Genomic DNA, 25,447 nt, shown 5'->3' with positions numbered 1-25,447 from the left:
TCATTTTTGAAAATGTTAACACTTTAGCTAAATGTATACTTAAAGTATTACTTAGTATTCACTTAACTCTTTAGTAAGTTAACGATTCGTTTGATATGTGATGTAGCTGCCATGTTTTGTATGGATTTTGTATATTGTTTGATTGTTTTTCCTGGACTTGAAAAACATACCTAGTTTTTTATCTAGTATATATGCACTGTGCTGTTTGTGGTGTTTTGTGCTGTTGTTCCATGTTTCTTGTTTTGATTTGTTTTTGTGTTCTATGTCTTTGGCGTTTACCCTGTGCTATTAAATGGGGTTTATGTTTAAAATTATGGCAACTGAGCTTGTTTCTGTAGTTTTTTCACATAAGTATTTACGTTATACAGTTAAATCTATAGATTATTGTAGGAAAACAGAAAACATCCCACATACATATATTTATTTGGAAAAGGAAGGAAGCGACAATAAAACTCGTATCAACGTAGTGTATAAACACAGAAAACAACACGAACATATAAACAGTAAATCAATGAATGGAAAATAAAGTCAAAAGGAATATAAGCACAATCATAGATTAAACACAGCAAATACATTGGGCGGAATAATATAAAAGAATCCAAACATATAAAAACCAAATCAAGAAATGGAAAAATAAACCACAAGGAAAATATATACTAAATAATCATACGGCAAATACATAGGACAGAATATTATTAAGTAATTAATAAAATAATTCCGATTTGTTCATTTTTCATTAACTGTCATTCGACAGTTGGCGTTTGAATAAATAATGACATTACTAAGAAATAAATTTCAAAAATAAAAATATAAAAATCACACTACAGTAAGGCACATCTATGAATATATTAAAGCTAAATAATGCAATATAAAAACACCCAAGCTTTGCAACGATTACGCATTGCCATTACCAAGTAAAGGATTACATTGTGAATATTGTCCTGTAAACGCTAGAAATCCCTGTTGGATAAGTACATGTTATTGAAAAGAACAACTCTGATATCTTCGGAGAAATTATCGTAGACGACGGAGCCACAATGTCATATGTATTCCCGGTGTAATAGCTGAGGTCAAGAATGTCGGTGAATCCGTCTTTTGATCCCACAACAAGGCTATACACAACTGGAATTTTCGGAAGTGTATCGAATGCTTGTTCCCAGTCGATATGAATAATATGTTCGTTTCGAGATGCAAGCATTGGAATTCCTGAAATTAAATAATAATTGTTTGTAAAATATCACAAGTAATCAGCCTTACAAGTTCTTCAGTTCTATTGAAGAATATTAACTAGACCCACATTTTTTTTCATATGATTAACTTGGCATGACCTTTGACATTTCTACCTAAAGATCTTATGCATGCCTTTTACATGTAAATCTGCAAGTAAACAATTTATCCAATGACATGGTTATGCATGCAATTATATTCAAAGTTTAATGAAGCCACCAAAGATAGGTTCGAGCAAGTGTATTTCGAAAAAGAATGCCATAATGTAGACAATTCGGTATTATATTAATTAAATAGTCAATGAGTATATAATGCAGTCATTTTAAATGTTTGTACTTTCCTTTACAATTCAAAAACGACTGATAGGTCTAAACCGTAGTGTAAAATGGTCAGTCTAATCGAATCATATCGTATGAATATGTTTGTTTTTCGGATGACGTTTGCTGCATTTTTTTATTTAATATTTAAAAACTGATTTGATCACTATTAAACTTTAGTCTGAAGCAGAGTTTTGTCTAAATTCTTTAAAGATCATGACAAACTTTTTGAAGTCGTTGTAGATTACTATATAGTCTTACCTGACAAGGCTGGAGGTTGGCTGATGGTAAATAAGGAGGCATAAACGGCCTCACTTGTATGCTGTCCGGTGTTTGTAGCCCTGACATGTACTTTCAATGTTTCTGTATTGTGTAATGTTAAACCGCGAGCAGTTGCCACCGTCTTTAAGTGAACATTTGTCCACTCTACAATGGTAGTATTTCTGTCGTCTGATATGCAATATTCATAAAAGGTAATGCCGGAGGTATCTTCGAATTCTGACCAACTGATCTGCACAAATGATGTGTTTGATTGTATCTTAGTTTGGCCTACAGAAATCGGTATTGTGCTGATCAGACCTTCGTTAACCGGTAGAATGTTAACTGTCGCTTGGTTTGAAGAAATAAAATCCATGGATACGGTATTGGAAGCTACTGTTTTAGTCGTTGCTAGTTCAACATTATTGACACAGTTGATATTGACCCACACCTTATCGCCGTGTTTAAGCTGCAGGAGGTTCGACTCACACGATGACAGAGTATCTGCATACCATTGGTCTTGTATATTGTCTTTGTATGGAAGCATTCCTGCAACATAATGGAACATTGAGTAAAAATAGCATATACGTTGTGTTGTATAATCATATTAGAAATAGTTTCCTTGTTTTAACTTTACACTAGTTCCACTAGCGAACTTACAATTACTATGTTTACCAACAATTACGTCTCATTAATACTTACCAATAGAACAAATACAATGTTTAATATTGCTCTCATCGTCTAGCACATTCCATGTTGCATTAACCTGCACTCTCGAAGCGATCTCACCCGAATTATTTACAAAGACTACCGTTGCTGAAGCCTCAAGATCGGTGATAAGCGGAGAAGTATGGTCAATAATAATTGGTTCTGTTGACTGGAAAACAGATGTCAGGCCTGCATGATTCTCAGCAATAACCGTCGTATATACTTTCATTGCATGCAAAAGGTGGCCCTTTATAATCCCAATCATTATATCAGCATGCATGGCAGTTAATGGCTGAATTTGAAACCCCCCAGGCGTGGTACCAGCACCAATTTGTACCTGGAATTGAATCGTTAAAAGGCATGAACATCATATGAATTATAAATGCATTATGGATGAAATAAACACATTTATACTACATTTCAGATTTATAGCAATACACTATGCATTAACTTCCTTAATAGTCACCTCAGGTATACATACAATAAAACGTTTAATCCTTACCTAATATCACTAATTGATCAAATTAGTTGATTGTTATTAGAGTCATGATAAACATATCTAAATTAAGGTAACATTAACTAACATTCAGTTTAGAAATTAGAATTTCTATTTCATACCATTTTAAGATCGCTTTCTTTATCGTCAATCATAGCAGTAACAGCTACAGAATCATGTCTTATTTGCCGAACATGAAGAGCTTTTGACTTGTTTTCAATAATAGACGCACATCTGTGTAAATGAATTGTTTCTAAGATTTTAATGTTAATATTATTATGTTCAACACTGATGGAAATATTTTGCGCCCCACTTTCAATTGACACAAACGTATATGAAAATTCAGTTTTTTGTTTATGATTCAGAGAAGTCTGGATTCTGGTCATTAAACGATTGATATGAAGAGTAACTGACTCTACATCAGTATTTTCAATAGACCCTTCAATTCTGTACACTGCATCTTTTTCTAACTGTGCAACAATTGTCTTCGTCCAATTATCCTGCGAATTGTCTAACAATACAATAACACCCGTGTTTTCAAATATGTTACAATCGTAGCCTTTGGGTGGAGAAGGATCGATGATGACACCCGGTGAAACAATAAGATCACTTTCATGCCCCGCGGCATCAATGGCCTTGACCACACCGTAATAAACGCTGCCAGGAATCAAGTCTACATCCTTGAACGTAAAGGTCGTCCTGAGACCAACTTGTGTGAAATTGGTATCAGAATCAGGAGGCTGTTTTTCCACAACAGCAACAAAGTAACTTTTTATTCCTGAACAATGGTCCTGAAACCCGTGCCACGAGATTCCTAGAGATGTGACGGATGATTGGTATGCAACGTTCTTATGTATTATTGTATTAAAAACAACGCCCTCTGACGGTGGGGTCGTATCGACTATGAATCCGTCCGACAAAACCGAAGTGTGAAGCCCTGCGGTATTCACGGCAGTGACAGTAAAAAAGTATCTAACAGCGTGCTCCAAAGTCAGATTACCGATAGAAATATTTGTGTTCAATCCCATATTTTGTGATGCAAATACGTCATCGACTGGAACAAAATGAAACGAATTAACAATAGCAATATCATTATTAAAACCATACTACTAACCAAAGTCAAAATGAATGCAATGAGCTTTATTTTGATAACGATACTAAATATTTCAAATCTAAAACATCTCAACATGTTCCTATATTTATGTACCGTTAGGTGAAGTTCCTAAGGCAACCGAGTAATGTTGTATATCGCTCTGTTGCTCACTAAAGACACCGGACCAACACGCCGAAATCTCGTCAGTCCAGTCTATGAAGTCAAGATCTGTTGCACAATCTTCCATGCCTTCGATAATATATCGTCCTCTACGCACAGTGGGGGGAGTTTGATCAATTTTAATAGATTCCGACGTAAATATTGCGAATTTATTTGGTCCATACCAAGTTTTAACGTATATGTCGTAGAGCTCGCCATGAATAAGAGATCTATTGATAGCCAAGCAGTGAACAAATTCTTGTCGCAAACCTATATCAACCCATGGGAATTCGCTTTGTCAATCGAATATTCCTTCTCCATATGGCTGATTATGAATTCCAACACTCCACTCAAATCTATGAATGTTTGGATCCTTTCTAAAATGTTCAATCTGGATCCAGTGGCCCGCGATACAAGCAGATGATGCCGTTAAAGTCAACGGATTGAACTGAAGGCCTCCAAAAACTGCAAATTGTGTCAAGTCGCTATCAGTGTTGTTAAATGAAACGATCTCGACGCATGACATATTTGTCTCAGCTTTAAGACATGGTTTCCCAACTACAGCGCATGTGCAGTCTTTGTTGCAAAAATGAACGACACAGGAGTGTTTCTCTATTTCAAGTATTCCCCGTTGGTTTTCAATAGCAACGGAAGATGCCCTACTGGACAATGAAAAAAGGGATACACGTGCAACCGAGCTGTTTAATCCTACACTGTTTGCAGTCCAGACAGAAACAATAATAAGATCATCAGGGTGTAACGCTTCTTGAAGTGTGAAATTGCCATGTTGTTCTTCTGATGTGTTATCATGGTTTTGGAAGAGGACTCCACCCGACAATTCCTGCTGGCTGAAATATCTTGAAACAGTAACGTAATATCTATCTACACCAGATTCATGATCGTAAAAACCATACCAAGTCAAGGAGACATTGGAATGGAGACCACTGGTATCTTTATAATTTTCCCAAAACATTTGTGGTTTCAGACCACCCTGGTGTGGGGGAGTAGAGTCGATAAGAATATCATTTGTTCTGTCTGTTGAGCATAGCCCTGCTGCGTTGCAGCTTGTTATAACAACAAAATATGTGTCACCATTATGCAGCCAGTTATTACCATCTAAGTTAATAGTGAAGTGTTTTTCCGATCCGAGACGTACTCTTTCAATTGGCGTATGTCCTTCATGATGGGTAAAGAGCGTTAACTCGTGATTTAGAATCGGGCTTTCGTCGTCTAAAAATTCCCAAAACACACTTATAATCGACTTTTCCCATTGAGCTATGTTGTCCTTTATTGTGTTATAATCAAGCTTTATTGACGGCTTTATTGTGTTGTAAGGAGCTGTAACGTCAACGAGAATCGCATCAGATGCACTTGAAACATTCATTCCGACTCCATTGAAGGCCCAAACAGTTGCAAAACAGGGCATATTTATTGGCAGAGATATATTCGACTTTATCATATAAGACTGAAGAAGGGCATTGAATGCAGGAACAATGTCACACATGTTTTTCTGACGTCCTAAACACACTTCAAAATGATCAATATCTGACTGAGGGTCCTCAAATCCAGCCCACTGTAATCTCAGTGACGTACTGCAAATAGCATTGAAATATAATTAGGACATCGTTTGAAAGTATTCTTAATATTATTGTTTTAATGTAAATGCGTGTTGAATTGCATTGATACCGCTTAATTAAACCGTGTTGAACATTTGAATTTTATACTAACTTTAATGGTAAATATCGGCTGTGTCGGACACCAGATCCGACTTGTACACGACCCATGATTGGTGGCGAATTGTCTAGAATAATTCCATCTGACGATCTTTGTATACAAAGGCCAGCTTTATTACAGCTTTGTACTGTCGTATAATATTTCTCTCCAGGGATAAACGGACCATTCCACATTATGTCTGAAAACCAAGAAAACAAATACAAAAATGTAATATCGGTTAGCGTGCGTGAGGCTGCGTATTCGTCAATAGATAACATAAAAAGCTAGCGTAATACATTCGACACTATTAACACACATTAAAATCTACCTTGTTTCAACCCAACATCCATAAATGGTCGAACGTCTGTAGAGTATTGGTATGTTCCAAGCCCTACTTTGAAATAATCTATGTCGCTTTCTATGTCTGAGAAATCCTTCCAGTTTGCACGGATCGTGTATGTATCGGCTTGATAGTCAAGGTCAACCTGCAATGTTAAATATATACATTATCCTGTCAATTTCTTCCAAATCGATCCAATAACATGCCGTATAAATATTGCTTTAGTAAGTTTGTTGATCACGTATGTTTATCTAAAGTCAGATGGTCACGTGACAGCGATACTGAATACGTTTTATTTGATAAATATGCATGAAATATATTCAATAATAAGCATGACCTTCTACATATTACTGTTTTGTTTCAACAATACCTAATAAATCATTTCAGTATAAAACCCGTTTTAAGAAACCGTCTGTTTCAATTTACTCAGTATATATGAACGTTTGTAAACAAACTATAGCATCATCGGAATCAGTTGTCGGTGAAAAAAACCCATTTAATGGTAATTTCTCGTCTTTTTATAAAACAAATGACAGGATAATTATAATACTAGATTATTGTCGTGGATGGAGGTTAATTTTCTGGCAAGGCAGGGGAACTGATCGAGTGAACATACAACCTGCATTGATGTAGATTATCGCCTTATCAAATACAGCTAAAGTACTTAAACCAATAATTAGTTCGTCAAACAATAAACTCCAAAGAATTAACCTTGCTTTCCCAGTTTCCATCCAAAACGTGTCCTCCATGGGGCGGTGTCATATCCACGATAAATTGTTTTGACACGATTGCACTCGGAATACCTGCATTGTTTATCGCCTGTAATGATTCAATTTAAATGAAAACATGGATTCGTCTTTTTGCATTACTACACAAATCTCATATTTCTTTCATAAGTTGATACTTTAATATATATTTTTTCCCAAAATTTGACATAAGGTTACCTGCACCAAAATAAAGTATTCATGGCCTTCTAGGATATTTAATTCCTGGATATCAATGTCCAAAGTATCTGTATAATACTTTGTCATAGATAATGTATCCACCATGATGCTGCTTGATCCGATTCCGACGTTGTAATAACTAATACCGCTGTGATCGTCATGAAACCCAACAAGACGCATACTTATTGTGTCACTGTTACAATATGCATGTCGTTGGTCAAAGTGAATTTTTCCCTCCGTTGGTGGTGATGTATCCGTAACAAACTCTGTGGAAACAGCAACTGACGAAAGTCCGAAATGGTCCGATCCTGCAAAACATATTGATGAGTGCTTGTGGGTAACGTAATTCTTTTCTTCCCTTATCCATTTTATTGCATCATGATTATAAAGTTCAATACTTTAATATTGACTCTTACCGTTGACAGTAAAATAAACAGAGGTGCCATCAGCGATGCCATCTAGAGGTAACATTGCAGCAATTTCACCTCCTGCGTTACGAAAAGGTATAATATCGTCTCTGTTAGGGCTGTTGCCTGTTAAAATTAGCATAACGAATGAATATAGACTTAGCAACAAATTTATCGAAATTTGAACAAATCGTTCCTCAGTAATTTTGAAATATTCTTAGTTAATGAAAATGTAATGCTTCCTTACACATTGGATAACACTTTGCAAAATTGCATTCCATAACATTGGTTTTAAGAAATAATTATGAAAATGCAAGTTTACGAAAAATGCATCATTATTTTTCATATGACGGTTTTATTATTTGCTCTATCGATATATTCGGAAATTGTACGCACCAACGCCGATCGAGTAATGTTGTATGTCTTCTGGATATCCTAGAAGAGTAGCGCCTGTTTTTTCATGAAAAGGATCCCATGTAATAACAACATGATCGATGTCAGTTATATACCCATTGACGTTTTGAACAATTATTTTCCCAGGGATGGGAGCCGTGTTGCCTAAAATAAATCCATCACTGCAAGACCGAATTTCGTCCAGTGTTTCAGAAAACCATTCCCTTTCAACTACTGTCGGGTTCGACGAAACACATATGTAGAATGAAGTGTCAAAAAACACATCGGTTTCATCGAAAATAGCAAAACCATCCGATGTGAACTTTTTTGTTAAACAAGCAACATCTGTGTCGCAATCATCGGGTACATGGCGTGATATCATCAAATACCAAGAAACGTTACGTTCATTCGCATGCATAACTGCTGCGGCTGGCCTTAACTTACTCGTTCCAAAGTCAAGCTCATTGTCATGTAGGAAATTATACATGTCGCCAATATCCGAACTGTGAATAATCTAATAAAGATAAAGAAAACTATCTCAATATAAATATGGAAATGATGGAGTTATCTGTAATGTGTTTAAACGACTCCAAATTATGTATTGTGTTTAAAATATTTAGAAATTAAAGAAGTTACCGATTGGATTTGCGTCCAATATTCCGATCTTGTATCAAAGTCGTACACAACATTTGCATCGTAACTTCCAAAGTCTAACTTTGTTAGCCTTTTGCAACTATTAATTAGTTGTCCGCTGATTGAATATGCTTTAATACAAGCATATGAAGAAAAATGTCCATGGACGGGCAGTACCACACAGTCTTCAACCTAAGATATAAATACTCATATAAGAAAGTGATTATAAGTTTAGGATAATGTCATTACGACTATTTACACTAGCGTTAAATAATATACAACCATGTGTTTTTGAATATAACAAACTATATTCTTACCGTAATATCAATCGAGTTGTTGGTAATAGATTTCCACGTGAGAAGAGTTTTTCGACCCTCTTTGTCCTGAGCTAACGTCCATTGATAGAAAGCCATAACAATATCCTTGTCCAGAATTGACCATTGTAATTTGACTCGAACACACGTGTCTCTAAGCAAAAGAGATGCTTCGGTTATTCGCAAAACTGGATTAGGTCTTTCATAAGAGAACTCATTAGATTGTACAGGTTTTACGCATTCCATTTTTGAACAGACCTGTACTTCAGCAATGTACTTCTGGTTCGTAAGGAAGTTAAGCTCTTCTAAGATTGCATGATTGCTCTCGATTTGCGGTTTGAAAGGTACCACAAACGTATTTTTCTGTCCTTTGATTGAATTGTTTTCGCTGACGCCAACACTGTATGCTAGATTAACGCTTTTATAAAGAAATGCCAGGCGCTCATCAAGAAACTTCCAGCTTACGACAAGTCGTTTAGCCTGAGGAAGAACGTTCTGCACTGGGCATAAAGTGAGATTAAAACTCAAAACGTCATGCACGATGGTTGGATGTTCAAGTTTAAAAACCAATGCCGGTCTGTTAACAAATGGTCTAATGAAAGTGTCATTGCCCTCTGCTGAGACTATTCCATCATCTGAAGTTACCACAGCTTTGTATGGAATGTTGATAGTATAACGTTGGCCAACATGCAGCGGTCCTTTAATTGTCACACGCGCTGAGTTGTTTGCTAAAGTAACATCGTATGTATTTGCTATTTGATTGGAGCATTCATACCCAATACTGACGGACAGCGAATGCATTATTTCATTTTTGTCTAAAATCATTATGCCGTCCGAAAAGGAAACCGAAACTCCTCCGCTGCCCGATGATTTTAACAAGAACACGTATTTGATATTTGGTCGGATAGCATTTGAGTGTAGGCAATACGAGTTGTTGTTGCTTATAAGTTGAAAGTTTATCACGTCATCAGTAGCATTTGATAGTCCTACTCCTACTTCTAAAGTCAAATTCTCGTGGTGTGAGAAATCTTTCCATTTTGCACAAAGCACTTCCTTCGTAAAATGAGCGTCAACGTCCATTATACTGTTATTTGCTAAGGGATCTATATCAGATATAACAGTTTGTTGGGGAGTGTATCTTGATGAAAGCTGAAAGGGTCGACTCGTTACAGATAGATAATGACCGGCATTGTTATACACATGCATGTTAATATAAAACTCGAGGTTATTGTCCGTATCTTGTAACTGTAATCGGCGTAGGGGATATCTAAAGCATCCCCCAGAGTACGAAGGGCACGGGGAAGATGAGTCTAGACGCCATTCCTGATACGGTGTTACAGCAATACCGTTGTGTGCTGTAAAGTACAAACAAAGGTATGATTAATAATCAACTACAAATTCGGCTAAATACGATGCTGATTTGTTGATCAACGAAAAAGGCCACTGTTTAGTAGAATATATACTCACCAATCTGGAAATATATTTGATCGATTTGTGCAGTCTGCTCTTCATCATAGAATGTGCTGCTATCCCATCCAAATACAATGTGATCAGATTCAAGAATAACTTGAGGAAGGGTTCCATTCAAAGGCGGAGTTTGATCAATGAGTACAGGACCTACTGTCGAGATTCTCTCCAACCCAGCTTTATTGATTACTTTCACGAAAATGTAGAATACTTCGTCAGAACCTAGGCCTTCATGTCTTCGTTTGAAATAAGTTTTCTTTCGTGTAGACGTATAAGATACAAGGGACGGACTCTGAATTTCAGTAGGATTAAACCCTAATCCAACAAAGAAATCATCAATTTGACTTCCACCTTCCTCAATATCCCAAGTGATAAATATGTTATCATTGGGAAGATATATAATTGTATCGTTTGTGTACAAAGGCAAGTGCTCGCAAAGAAACGAAGAAATATCTTCATCCTTTCCTTGTATGTTATGCATCTGATAGATTTCGGTAACTTTGTGCGACTCAACATCAGCACCACAGGTACTACGGCAAGCGGAAGTATTGAGAAGCTTTGCTCGTTGCATGTTTGCCTGTAACAAATATACTTCGCCGTGCAAACAAAGTAGGCTTTCTGATAATTGTCCATACTGTAACGTCATATTTCTAAATTCTGGTGGTGAAAGGTCACGCGTAAGGCCATCTGAACAAGCCGGCTTCGAAGGTTCCATGGCATTATTTAGTGCAATGACGGTCACAAATCGCTTTCCGGTAAAAGTAGTTGGGATTCGGACCGACTCTTCATAGAAAGGTAGCTCTCTAAAAATCAATATACTTCGTACTTCTATAAAGTTGTACAGATCTTGTGTACTCAGACATCTGTCGGACAAACCAACCCTGTAGAGTTTGATGCCGCTCTCGTGGTCTATAAAACCATGCCAGTGCACGAGAATTGAATCATCACTTGTATAGTCAATATCAGGTGAATCCTCTGGGCCTGATGAAAATATAGAAATAGTATTAATATAATAAACAATAAAGACGTATTTTCCATAATTTGATTTGATTTCTGAAAAACAAAAACACAGTGTTTATTATATTTAGTGTGTGATTTACTAACCTTCATAAACAACACCCTTTGAAGGAGGCGAATCATCAACAAGCACATCAATGTGTTCCGTTGTTGAAAGACCAGCCATGTTTTTTACATTTATGGTAAAATAGTAGTTTCTGTTGTGATTGCCAATGTGCATATTCTTTACATTTAGATGGTTGAGTGGTATTGTGTAGTTGAAGAATGCACAGTCACCTATATCCGGACAGTAACACTGTGTGGATGAGCATGAATCCTGAAACGAGAAAAGCAGTGCGGTATAATTAATTGTGAAATGAAAATAAAAAATAAATGGCTAGTTAGGTAAATAAACGATTACTGTTTGTTTATATATAAACATATACATATACATACATTTATGGTCCTAACTGCAAGGTGCTCACTGAGTAGCTCGGTCATCGTGTCGGCTATTCCAAATGTCCAATATATTTTAGATAAGCCACTGTGTGGATCAAGTGCATCAAACGTCATTTTCATCTTTGAAAGATCTGTGCTATTATGTACATAAAGCATTTCGTATCCTTCTTTTTCAAGCCAAATCTTGTTCAGATGTGGCGCTGAGCGGTCAATAAATACAGTTCGGTTATCGCTTAGTGAATTTCCAACTATATCAATAGCCTTTATGTTTAGTGTGTACGTTTCTCCGTCTTTAACATTCAAATCCTTGCAAAATGATTGATTCGTGAAGGTAGGAACAGGGTTTTCTCCAGAGAATGGACCATGAGTCTTGCTCCACGAAACATAGTATGCAATAATACCGTATACATTCGATGTCCCGGAGATAGGTATTTCTCCAGTTAATTGCTCGTAAGAGCCGGTTATGAAACCGTTCGGGTCGGGTTCAATTGGATTTAGTAGTTCATTGTGTATGTAGAAATCGTTGTAAAAGTAATCTTTCCAGCTTATGCAGACATCGTTGTGATGGGTTTGCCATGTGTAATCTGTAGCTTGTGACGCTGATGTAAACCTGAAAGGCTTTTCATTCGTGATTTGAATGGACGAAGTGTTATCGTAGAGAACAAAACGGCGTGACTGTCGAACATTATCTGCAACATCCTTCACCTCAAGTGTCAAACAATAGAGCCTTGGTGTGTCTGAAGTAAGATTTAGATCCATATTTGTGAGTGTGTGGTTAACCTTTGTACTCACAACGTTGTTTGTGTAATCTACCTTTAATGTCCCCTTTGATGGCAATACCTCATTTACCCGAATTTCGTAGCTCTCAATCGATGAAGCAGTGCGCGAGGCTCCTCCTAGAGGAACTGGATCCAGCCAACCTTTAAATTCAACGTAGTGAAAAGATGATCGTGTTATCCGTTTGTCAAGCTGGAGAGGCTCAGACCCACATGTCGATAGATTTGAACAGTGCTCTGGTGGTTGACTGTCATACCGATAACAGACTGTTCGTTGTTCTACAGTTTTGTGGTAAGGCTTAGCGCCGAGAACAGTATTGGTTCTCATATCTTTGGCTTTTAAGTAACCACCACCTTTTGCTTCGTATTTTAAACATAACCTGTTATAAAGAAATAATAGTTCAGATATGTTAATGTTTTATGTTTTCAAAATAACAATTTGAACAGTCCATTGAATATCATACCCTATTATTTACTTACGCCTCGCCATTTGTGAGCGTGTATTTATTGGAGGAAACTGTAAGATGATCTGAATCGTAAAACGTGCTTTTAACAGACTGGCTCAAATCGACATCTGTAAGTCGTCCGCTTGTTGATAAAGTGGTGGAAAAATCTGTCGCAAATACAATAATGTTTTAAGAAAATGTCAGTTTGTAACAGTCAAGCTCAAAAGATAGTTCTAAAAGTGTAATCATTTGCTATGCACTAGCTTGCTTATTTTCGTTTGTGATACTTTGTAAATGTATGTCATCTAAATGTGTACCTGAACTGCTTGTTTCTATACATTATAACTATGCAAAGTCATTTAACGTTGTTTTAAGTCAAATTGCTAATTGGGTTTATAAGCTTTATTTGTACGAGAAAACAGATACATATTATGTCCTAATTATACATAATAATTTTGTAACTAATACTACAATATAATGTAAGTTTTTCATTGTTTATGCAAACTTTCAAAATATACTATTTAACACAATTGCTAACTTTTACAGATATTTTATATTTGGAAACATGTGTATACATGGTGTTTACATAGTTTATGTTATGTTTTTATTATACTTAAATAAACGGAATGTCATGAACTGGTCATTCCGAAAAGAAACAAACTATTTGAAGTAATTAATGGTTATATGAATGGATGTAAATATTAAAACCATATATGAAAATGCATAAGCATACCTGACACTGACTGACGTTGAATATCCACTGTTATATCCGTTATCCCAAAGTTCTGTTCGACAATAAATGGTTGTGGTAAATAGCTGGAAATGTCAATTGTGTATTCGGAGCTCATATTAAACTGCATTGTAGACGGGTGGTAATTTCCATATATATCTTGCAAATACTGACACTCTGATGAAGCATTCGATGACCCTGCTCTCTTCTTTTCACCCTTTGGACCGATCGCAACAGTTTGACATGTTAACAAAGATGGTTTCTTAGTTGGTTGACACGTGGTTTCCCCGGAATTTGAAATATTCATAAACCCCGTTGCGCACGTACACCCCACGGTAAGATTATCTGGGCTACAGCTACCAGGCCAACAGTAGTGGTTGTTCCAGGAACACATCCCTAAATGACATAACTTTTGGATATAATGATACATGTACACACAATCTTTAAGCAATTTGTAACACATGTTGTCTTTAATTTGATACTTTATCAAACCAATCCAAACTTGAATATAAATAATTATGAAATATTCACAAAATGATTAGAAAGACATAAAGATGTATGGCCTATGATAAATTAAAGGGGAACTTTCGAAATTTTGATTTAGTTTGCACTAACCTAACCCTTGTTTTGAAATAGAAATTGGAAGATGATATTGATATACATGATCGTAAATGTTTGTGAATCTGATTACTGCATTTTATAATGTTTTCTTTTCTACAATGATAGACGACAAAAATGTAAAATAAGGTCAACATAGCACATGTTCAGATTTAATTATGTCAAGTTGTTATGTTTATACGCTCAAAGTTAAAAGTTTATTGTACAAATAATAAAGAATTACAATCTTGCAGCATTTTAACTAAAAGTGGAAAATATATAATCATTGAGCTGTTTCTAAACAACTACTACGTTATCAATATAAACTATTAAATATCACTTGTATCATGTGTTGTCTTAAATTTATGTTTGTGTATTTATGCATATAATGTATTCATGTCATCGCAATCAAATGTGTATGTTTACATTGTTCATTATTCCGATTTGCCATTGGACATTGATTTTGTCCAATATTTGTAAATACTTACTAGTATATTAACAAAAAATCTTAATTTATAAACTGTTTATAACATGTTATTGATTCATTATCAACTTTTATTATATGCGTTGCAATGGTGAATATAAAATGATCATTAAAATGTCTGTTCAAACAGTGAGAATATATATTTGATAGTTTTCGTTGTTTGCATCAACTTTTAGCCCTCTCCCATGTCCAAATCAAACGAACATAGCTGAAACACAGTTTTTATTGTCGTTTTATTTACTAGTTTTAATTGATAATAAAACATATTGCTTGTTCCAGTGAATACAACACGCTATGTTTTAGAAGTCGCGCATCAACAAGAGCAAAATTTGCTTTCACGCGGTACTACTTATTGCAATCTGAAACAAAAAAATCCTCTATAAAATATCATAAATGCTGAAGCGACGGAGAAGCATTAATATCGCCAAGATAAGACAGTTTCCATGACAAGATCACTAACCTATATTCTTTTTTCTCAACATGCTCGGTAAAAAACAACAACACGAAATTCTTTCATGAGATCAAACATTATCGAGAGCACCAATTTTCCAGTACTACTATAAAAATGCCAAGCGCCAGGCCAGAGAGCTGCCGGTATCATATTTTAACATATTTCGATTATACGCGGCCGCAGTTTGAATCAACGAAATTTCACACCCGAAGCAAACATCATTCAACCACTAGACTATCGCATATTCTAATCCAAGTCATTTTAAAACGTTACAATATTTGGAAAAAAAATATAATGAATATTTTATAATTTTCTGTAATAGATGTAATTATTATATATTCGTATTTAAATTATCATATCACATATTACTCACTTTTTATGAAAAATATGATAATGTCAATAATTATTTTTATGTCCTTAATTATAAATTAAAACAGTTATTTTCAAACACTGAATATAATGTTGCCATCAAATGTCGTTTTAAAATGATGGGCCCTTACGCTGACATTCCTTGTCGCCATTATAACGCTTGAAAAAGAAATTGTCGTCGTTACACTCCTTGCAGTAGACGTTGTATGATGCATTGCAGCTTCGGTGTTTACAATCTGTGATTGTTGGACATTCTGAAAACAATGATGGTTTTGCTTAAAAATTTCATAAAAAACATGGTTAAAACAAACTTTGCCAGAACTACAAGACAAGGGCACCTTAACATTTTCATACGACCAAAACGACAAGAGGACAATTAAATTTGACGCTTTAACAACCGAATAATGGAGTGTTAACGATCTGACGATTTGGCGTGCTGGTTCCCCGCCAACAGACTGTTGGCGTTTTAGTGTGCTGGCGTGGAGTCGCCAAAATGCCTGAACAAAATGGCAAAAACAAACCATAGTATTAATAGCTGGACGGATTTATCAGTGTGCTACTATAATAAGTTAATGTTCGTACCATATTTTTTGTATAACGAATATAATCATCAGTTAAGTGGCATCAAACAAATAATGTTATCGAGAAAAAATAAAGTTGATTTGGTACTATTTTTGTAAGCACCGGTATACTCTATTAAACAATGTAAAGCATGACTACATGAGCTTAAGTCGAGACATATTGTCAAAGACCATTTGTCTCCGCTAGGATTTATCAGAGAGACAATCCTTTTTTTATTTGTAGCTATTAAAATGCTCTTCAGAATAAAAATAAAACAAAAAACAATAGCATTGTCAATGTACACGTTGTTCTCTAATGTTGTTTGTTATTTTGTGATTTTGATATTTGTAAATAAACAATGGTGTGGATCGCGTTTTAATCCTATTGTTTATTGAATAATAATTCATTAAATATTAGAGAGTGACTATTTGTTAATTTCGTTAATTGAACTTTTGACCCGATATATTTTCGAACGAGTAAATACAGTTAATTTGTATTGAACATATACGCCCCTAGAATGAGGAGGTCATGCATCTAACAACTATTCGTCGCAATAACCGCTTAAACTAGCTGGTGTGTTAATATTCTTTTGATTTCGTTGAATGTTAATAAACAAGATGAAACAACGTTTCGTTTTGTCATTTATTACAAGTACATCAGGCTGGAAACAAAACAATAACATGTAATTATCAATTTATTTCATGCATTCAAAGCAATCGCACATGTAGGAAACTAATGACGCCAAAACTTCGGTTCGCTATCAAATAGGAGCAAAATGTCAAATAAAAAACTGGCATTTCGAGGAGTAACGGTATATTCTCAGTAAGGTGTGAACATTATATTTAAAATAATGAAACGAACTGAGGATTGCAATATTAATATAATAATGATGTGCAAGTTTCATTGAAACCATGGCAGTTCTACATTCTCAAACCCACACCATGAACTAATGACTTTGAAGATTTAAATGTTGCATACGCTTCATCATTATCTTATATCAAATGACATTATTTGGGATGCACCTCCAAACTTGCACCCATGCTTTTAAAATTTTAGTAATTACATGGAAGGTCGACATACCAAAATGAAATATTGCATACGAAGAGCAGAATCCCAGACAATTGACATGATACCAGAACAAACTGTGTATATCAAAAGTCCACGAAGTTTTTGACATACCTAGTACGAGTACATGTACGTACTATGATTATGCAGATACCTGATAAGACTATTCTCCCACCTCAGAAAAGTAGATCCCAAAAATTAACCATGCTAGAAATTCTTATCTTGCCCACGGGCAAAGATAAAACAAGTACCCGTATGGAACTCCTCTTTAATGGTCATCATATTGTAATTACCTACCTTGTTGAAGACTGTCGTCTGTTTCAGATTATGTTAATAGTCAAATCGTTCTTTAAATAGTTCTGAGGAGAGTTAAGCATAATTTCTTGAAAGGTGCGTTGAAACATTTTTATTGTGACATTTAAAGCGAGAATTTATTAATAAGCATTCTAAATATTGCCACAAGACAAGGTGCTACACTGCGCGCATGTCCATGAAAACTTCGAAGTATCATATATCTATACGCATTTATTTTAACCACGCACAAAAAAGTTCGGGCAAAAAATACATTCTCACTAAATGTTGTTTAACCGAGGTGGGAGAAAAAGCATCTACCATAGCCGCTCGTGTAAGATAGGTACATCCCAACCCTCGCACAGGTTGTTTTGCGTTCCCGCAAAACACCCTACGCTCGGGTCTGGATGAACCCAACTGACACTCTCGGCCATGGAAAATACTTATATTCATTGTGTGCGTGCGTGCGTGCGTGCGTGCGTGCGTGCGTGTGTATGTCTGTGTGTGTGTGTTGGGGGGGGGAGTAATAGATAAGGGGAGAAGGGTAATTATTAAAGAGTATACTGAAATTATCAAATTCCCAAATCAAAAGGTTAAATTCAACGTTTAATCTTGTCAATGTTTTTGTTGTCTGATATGTTATAATTAGTACATATTTTCTATATCGAAACTTAAGATACATTTAGAATTTTATTTAAAGAAAACTTCTATGCGATTTTTGAAGAAAACGTGTTATAAGATAGGTTTACTTTTACTGAGATTCGGAATCTTTTCGTCATATCAACATTGAAAAATGGGATAATGCAGTGGATCCGTGACACAAGCAGTAAATGTTAAAAGTATGATAGTGATCTCATTCTTAAAGAATATACGATAGAAAACACAAGAATTACAGTCCTATATATAAATAAATCGTTATTAAGTATAAAATACAAACCCCGACAATGTTTTTGCTTCATTCATTTTCCTTTTTCAAACGATAACACGGTAAAATGTTAATGCCATCAATGTGATCGCTGGACAGATTTTCAAGTTGCCATTAAGATGAGCTCTGGCAACCAAAACTCAATCGAGAAGATTACAAAACTCGAGAAGATTACAAAACAATTAATTTCCACTTTCTCACTTCAATTTTATCGTACCTCTTAGTGGCTAGCACTGTTGCTCCTGCCCGATTCCTTCATTGAAAAATGATGTTGGTATCCGGTCGTTGGCGACTTGAGTTAGTTCATCAGTTTATATGTTATGTTTTGCTTGATTACCTATTGTTTTCAAGTTGATTCATGCTCTGATGAGGCTTCTATTTTTTCATTTAGTAATTATTGATGCGTAACCGATGTAATTAGAGATAAAAGTACATGTGATGATAAATACTATTATAACGTTTATTAAATGTAGTGATATACCTTTAGGGTTAAAGGTGCACACTTACTCCCAAACAAGATTTACCACAATTAATACAATTGTTTTGATACACTTAAGAGGATGAATAAGTGTCGATAACAATGGTCCTTATGAAGGGTACCAAGTTTAATTTGAAAGAAAGGTGGAGAAAACATGGTATTTCTACCTTATGAGACGATAGTAGATCACAGAAAATAGTTTAGCACTCACCTAACATTTAATTATTTAAGTTTTCAGCTATTTAATACACGGTTACAATTTTGTTATCAGTAATTTATATTTTACATAAATGCATTATTTAGTAGTTAAAAGTGTATCACTCAAAATTTATGTTTTTGATACATGTGTATTTATGGTTTTGAATAAGAGTATCACTTTAAGATTTCATGCATGGCACACATCCCCTACACACAAAGCTTTAACAGTCACCACAAACAACAAATCTCTTTGATGATGATATAAAACTCTGCACACATAGAAATGCATGGAATAGGGGTTCCAGGGGTGCACACCCGGTGCCCCCATATGACTAAAACAGTCCAAGTTCACTTTTTATCTCAATTCAGAGAACAAAAAGTTAGATACGCCCGAAATGCACCATTTCGGATTAGAAGATTTTTAGAGGGATTACAACCCAAACCCCCTTGCTACCACTTGCCATAAATTTAGCTTCTGAAGGAGAGATGCAAATCAAAAGCTTACGCACCTACGTAGCGCCCCCTCTAACATCAAATCATGCATGCATCCCTGATATGACCCTGTGGTGTACAACAGAAAAGCATTCGTCTTCTGAGAAAAAATTGTAAAGTTAAAAGGGAAGATCACGAAAACACCGCTGTCTCTGTGTTGAATATAAAGGGCATAATCGAAGGAAATGGAAAACACTTTCAAAATCGTTGCAGAAACATACGCGAGATTTAATGCTGTTGTTTTCTGTGGAGATCATGATTAAGAAAACTGCTACCGAGCCTAAGATGGCACAGTATGATTAGATTTTGGCGTGAACCGACAGTGAGGGTTACCTTCAGGATGTGTGTGAAGTTGGAATGTACAGAGGTACTAAAGAGGTATCTTATACGATGCCACTTCACTCCAAAGCGGCCTTATGAAGTTATGGTACAATTTTTTAAGGCATCAGCGGGGCAGTACCAAATTAACGGGAACGCTAAAAACCCAATCCCCCGTGATGTTTATAAGACCGAATATTTTGTATCTGGGAATTTTGCATAAATAAAAATGAATTCCCTGTTTCTGAAGGATTGAGTTTGAACAGCCATTTACTCGACCAAGATTAAAATTGATAATAGTAGCTGTTCCATCAGGTTTCTCGACCACAATATAATAAATACAATGTCGTTAATGTAGATGAGAAAAAAGAAGATAGCTAGGAATGAACCTTGGCTTTTCACAGAGGTGCATGGACGCGTGAACCTGGTAGGTCTTACGATGACGCTGACGAACCGATTCGTATGAGGCAGCAATACTCCATCCAGTATGCAAAACGAGATGACGTTAAACGTGAGGTTCTGCTGCTAATGAAACATAGAGTGATTGACCCAGCGCCGTCTGAATACAAGTCGCATGTAGTGTTGGTGAAAAAAGTGATAAAAAACTGGTTTTTGCATTGATTTTAGGAAGCTCAATGATCTCACGAAAGGTTACTGGCAGATAGATGCTAAAGCGAAGTGTTACGGCATTTACAAATCAGTCTGTGACATATCATTTCCGAAAAATGCCATTTGATATGTTCAAATCAGGTGCTGAAATAATTCAAATGATGCAAAAGTTACTAGGGTGCTTCGTTGAAACAGAAAGCTATGTGGATGAAATTCTTGGGGACTCGCAAATATGGGACGAGCACACTTCCATGCACAGTGACTTGTTTGGTCGCATCAGACAGACAAGCCTAACAGTGCGCCCAACAAAGTGTTCTATCGGCTAGGGGATCGTTGGGTTCAAAGCATATCATGTTGAAAAACTGAACTATGAATGGAACAGGATAAGCTGTTCGTATATGCGATGCTCCACAGACAGAGACCAAAATGCAATTAAGGTCGTTCCTGGGATTAGCTGGCTACTACAGAAAGTTTATTCCTGTCTTTTCGGAAGAAGCCTCACTAATGACAGACCTCACAAAAAGAGTTGCCCAAACACGGTAGTTTGGGAAAAATGGCAAATAAAAGCTTTTTGCAGAATCTGCTAACTAAGGCACCGGTTTTAAGATTATCGGATTTCGAGAAACCGTTTATGACAAACAGATGCCTCGGACAGTGAGATTTGTGCTGCCTTGTTACAGCAGCATGCGTTTGCCAGCACAAAGCTTCTGACACGAGAACAAAACTACTCCACAATAGAGGAAAAAGGCTTGGGAAAAGTGTTTAGAATGAAGAAGTTCCAAAAACATTTATTTGGTAGGCAGTTTGTGATTCGGACGGATCAGCCCCGTTATCCAAACGAACAAAGTCGCAAATGGTAAAATAATGCGATTGGCATTTATATTGCAAAACTACAGCTTCAGGATTGAATCTATCAAGGTTTTGACAGCTTCCGTTCTGACTATCTAAACAGACAGTAGAGATTTAACCTGGGTTATAGAAAACAACATGTTTTCTTAAAGAGCACAAAATAGTCCGGAAAATCTGTACATGTACATTCACATTAATATCGGCTGTTCGCTATTGTTTTATTATAGAACATCCATATTGATGTAAAGTTTACATACATTGTAGCTATTTTAAGATTATTTATATGGTTGATTCGTTTCGAGTTATTTTTAATTTCTAAGGACTGTATAGAAATGTTGCTATAATGTTGCTATAAAATAATTACTTGTTTAAGTGTTGTTTATGTTCCCCGATATTGGTGTAGTATTGAATGCAAGTAGCATCTTTGTGTATATTTTTAGTTGATTTAGAAATCAAATTTTATGTAAATATACTGTATTTGATTTCACGAGCCGTATATTAGAGAATAGGCAATAATCATTTTAGTACTTCACTAGCGAAACTACACGACTGGCTATAGCCCGTTTTTTAAACCACAGAGCTTTGCGATCCGTGTGGAGCAAACACCCAGCGACACAGCAGCGGTGCATGGTCTACGAAGCATTGTTTGTTTTGTTTCGCCATCACACAGATAGCAAATATTCCCGTTATCGAGATTCAGAGTCGCTTTAAACATTGACATCAGATGACCGGTAAAAGCCGTAGAGGTTCTGAGACGCTCAGAATTTCGGCATCGAACTTGGATGGCATAGATGAGGCTAGACGGATAGAAGTCCGGGCTTGTGAAATCATTATCTGTACATATTGCTTTGAACGTAATGAATTGTGTTGACTGCTGAAACAAAAGTTACGGACACCTAATATAAATATCAAGACCATATTGCTCAGCAGCTTTACGACAAAAGCCCAGCCACGGAAATCTTGACGGGTGGGGGTTAATATGTGTCTACAAGAAATATCAAGGCCGTGTGTGTAACGGGGTGATTGATGCAGAATTGAGACATTTAATATTCAGAATTCATACATAAATAATGTTTTAGTGCCAGACAAAGCTCTGGATACATGATAAATATATGATGGTATTGGAAATAAGTAATTTTCTTTCATGCTTATCGATAAAATATGGTATTGTCAGTGAAATAACAAAGTGACTGCAAACTAAAGAGTGAAATATCAACTGCACGAACTACTTTTTAAACTCACTGTTACTTTCCCTTGATCAAAACTAAACACGTCACTTTTGAACCAGAAAAAGTTGCCAAAACAAACATAAGAAATTTATAAAAAGGTTGCATAAGTTTACATCATATAATTTTGAAAATAAAAAACTTACCTTTTATAAGAAAAAAAGGTAATTATGATTTTCAAATGTTTTCCTGAACTTTGAGGCTGAATGTTTGAACAATTGCTTTCATACGATAGAAGACGAAAGCAATTACTCGAACAAAAATACGATGTTATATCATCGTTCATATATCTTTTTGAACTAATTGTCGGTGTTATACGTAATACGAACTTCCCGGAAAAATACACACAACAATTAACATTTTAATTGATGTTTTTTAACCCCACCCACAGACCAAAATTAGTCAATCACCTAGCGTGATCTCCACTCCTTACCTTTAAACCGAGCATATTAGACAAGTCTCTGACAGTGATGGGTTATTAAATACCCATATATCGCGAAACAAACTCTAAAACTAAGAACAAATATTTATTCCAATGATTATACGAAATTGTTTTGCTAACACATTCGACATTTCAAATGTTTATTATATAAATGGGTCATGTATTTATGCCCTGTTAAGTTTAAATGTTTTATCGTGCATGAAATGAAAAAAAATATTATTTGGAAATAGATGCGTTAATAAAAAATCATTGATTAACGTCCACAAAATGTTTTCACTCAAACACGAGTGAATAATAAACTGCTAAAAAAACAAAAAAAAACGTTCATCCCGGAACCGGAAATAGAAAATGACAGCTACGTCATCACTTATAATTTTGCGTGAGGGGCGTCCCAAGGGTAACGGCGAAGAAAACACAGGGTATTTAGAAAAATGAAATAAAAACTAATAAAACTTAAGCAAACCAAAAAAGCATTAAAGAAATAGAAAATTGTTGATTTTAGTGTAATATAGTATTTAATACGCCACTAGTGAAATGGGTGGAAAGGACAATGAGATGTGTAACTACGACATCAGAGCTGTAAAGAACGACAAGAAAATGGGTGGAAACCACAATGAAATTGTAACTACGACATCAGAGCTAAGATAAGAGAGAATTAACTTCAATCAATGCTGTAAACATAGGCAACAGACGAATTGACAACGACATTGAGAGGAGCAACAACGGCATTAGAACTTAAAACAACGACAAACAATCGTGATGAAATTCTTTATATCATTATTCCAAATGAAAACATATAATTGATCTATAAAGGTATTTAAAATGACATAAGTTGGCGGTATACGCGAACATGTATAACAAAATTCCTAGAAAGATCTAAAATTAAGACATGGAATAAATAAAAATTCTAAATTTTCGGTCTTCTTTTACCCATACGGTCGCAAAAAGTAATTCAAATGTACCCCATAGCGGAGTATAATTATAAACAATGAGATATTTTTTCCAATGTAAAAAATGCTTGTAGTTAAGGTGTAATCATTTTAACATTGAACAAAATCTCTAATTCGTGATAAGATTTACACCAACAATTGGCAATGAAGTCGTAAACATTTGTTTAACTACTCATAAGTAATAAATAAATATAACATATATGATACGGAATAAGCATTTGACATCTCATTGGCATGCAAATAGCAATTAAATCACGAGAGGGTTTTGACTTTCAAAATCATTATGATAAAATATTGCGAAGAATACACTGAGTGCATCATTGAAAACTTATATAAGACAAAATGCTCTGAGTTTTTTTCCGCAAGAATAGCACCAGCTGTTGCATTTGGCGTGGTTATAAGTCTACGATCGGTCATTTGGATCCTTTCCACAATCATTCAGATATTCGGGGGTGTTCCGACCATGTTTACAACAAATAGTACGAATTAATGTGCGTACACCTCTCCCTCAAGTTCTAGAACATTCCGTACATGCTTCACGATTCACAACGCGACATTGGACATGTTACCTGTACATAGGCTAGAGCAATATTAACTATATTATACTAAAACCGTACGCATTTGCATCATAAAATGAAATGTATGTTGGTTGTTACCGAGTTGCCATGCACGATTAAGATAAGTTTGTAAGTAAAGCCTACCAGATAAGGACGTGTAGATGTTCTTTATTTATCATTACCTAGTTGGCCTACTAAAATACCCGAACAAAACAAATACAACACATAAGTTATTTTTGTTTCGTTGATTGGCATATTTTGCAAACAGAATAATGTCGAATGTTTAACAAAGACGACGAGGAATTTAAACTCTCTCTCTAAATAAAACAAGAACTCTATTTAAAAGCGATAAACAACGTAGATCTCTTTGCGCGTACCCTTTAATCATGCATTTCAAGAAGAACACCCATTTAAGTTAATATGAATATATTACATTGACAAATTCAATCTATCGAAAGGCGTTCAAAGAAATTGGTCTGAATAGTATGCAAATTGGTACCGCACATTTTGCAAACTTAAAACTACAATTGGCTATGATAACAATGATGCAAAATAATACACATTAAACAATGGCTCTGCTTAGGACAATGAAAAAAGTAAAAACATAAAACTACAATGGTGACGAAAAACTAAAAACGCAAGATATACATAATCAAAAAAGAAAAAAAGCACAGTATATATATGTTTGTTTCAAATTTGTTTGTTTCAA

General features: G+C 35.4%; 1 protein-coding gene across 1 annotated transcript in view; it reads right to left on the bottom strand.

Moving 5' to 3' along the window:
* Window positions 1-836: 836 nt before the first annotated feature.
* Window positions 837-25,447, bottom strand: part of LOC128223585 (uncharacterized) — a 187,483-nt gene continuing 162,872 nt past the window's right edge. Inside the window, 17 exon segments of the mRNA XM_052932860.1 lie at window positions 837-1,206; window positions 1,806-2,351; window positions 2,505-2,847; window positions 3,129-3,240; window positions 3,421-4,060; window positions 4,214-5,850; window positions 5,987-6,170; window positions 6,300-6,456; window positions 7,023-7,130; window positions 7,256-7,563; window positions 7,672-7,788; window positions 8,059-8,569; window positions 8,692-8,880; window positions 9,006-10,357; window positions 10,470-11,450; window positions 11,574-11,802; window positions 11,922-13,080. Of these exon segments, the coding sequence (XP_052788820.1) occupies window positions 923-1,206; window positions 1,806-2,351; window positions 2,505-2,847; window positions 3,129-3,240; window positions 3,421-4,060; window positions 4,214-5,850; window positions 5,987-6,170; window positions 6,300-6,456; window positions 7,023-7,130; window positions 7,256-7,563; window positions 7,672-7,788; window positions 8,059-8,569; window positions 8,692-8,880; window positions 9,006-10,357; window positions 10,470-11,450; window positions 11,574-11,802; window positions 11,922-13,080 (8,857 nt within the window). The 3' untranslated portion in view covers window positions 837-922.

The sequence above is a fragment of the Mya arenaria genome, chromosome 17 (genome assembly GCF_026914265.1).
Source record: "Mya arenaria isolate MELC-2E11 chromosome 17, ASM2691426v1".
NCBI classification, from domain to species: Eukaryota; Metazoa; Mollusca; class Bivalvia; order Myida; family Myidae; genus Mya; species Mya arenaria.
This window is presented reverse-complemented; position numbering and strand designations above follow the sequence as displayed.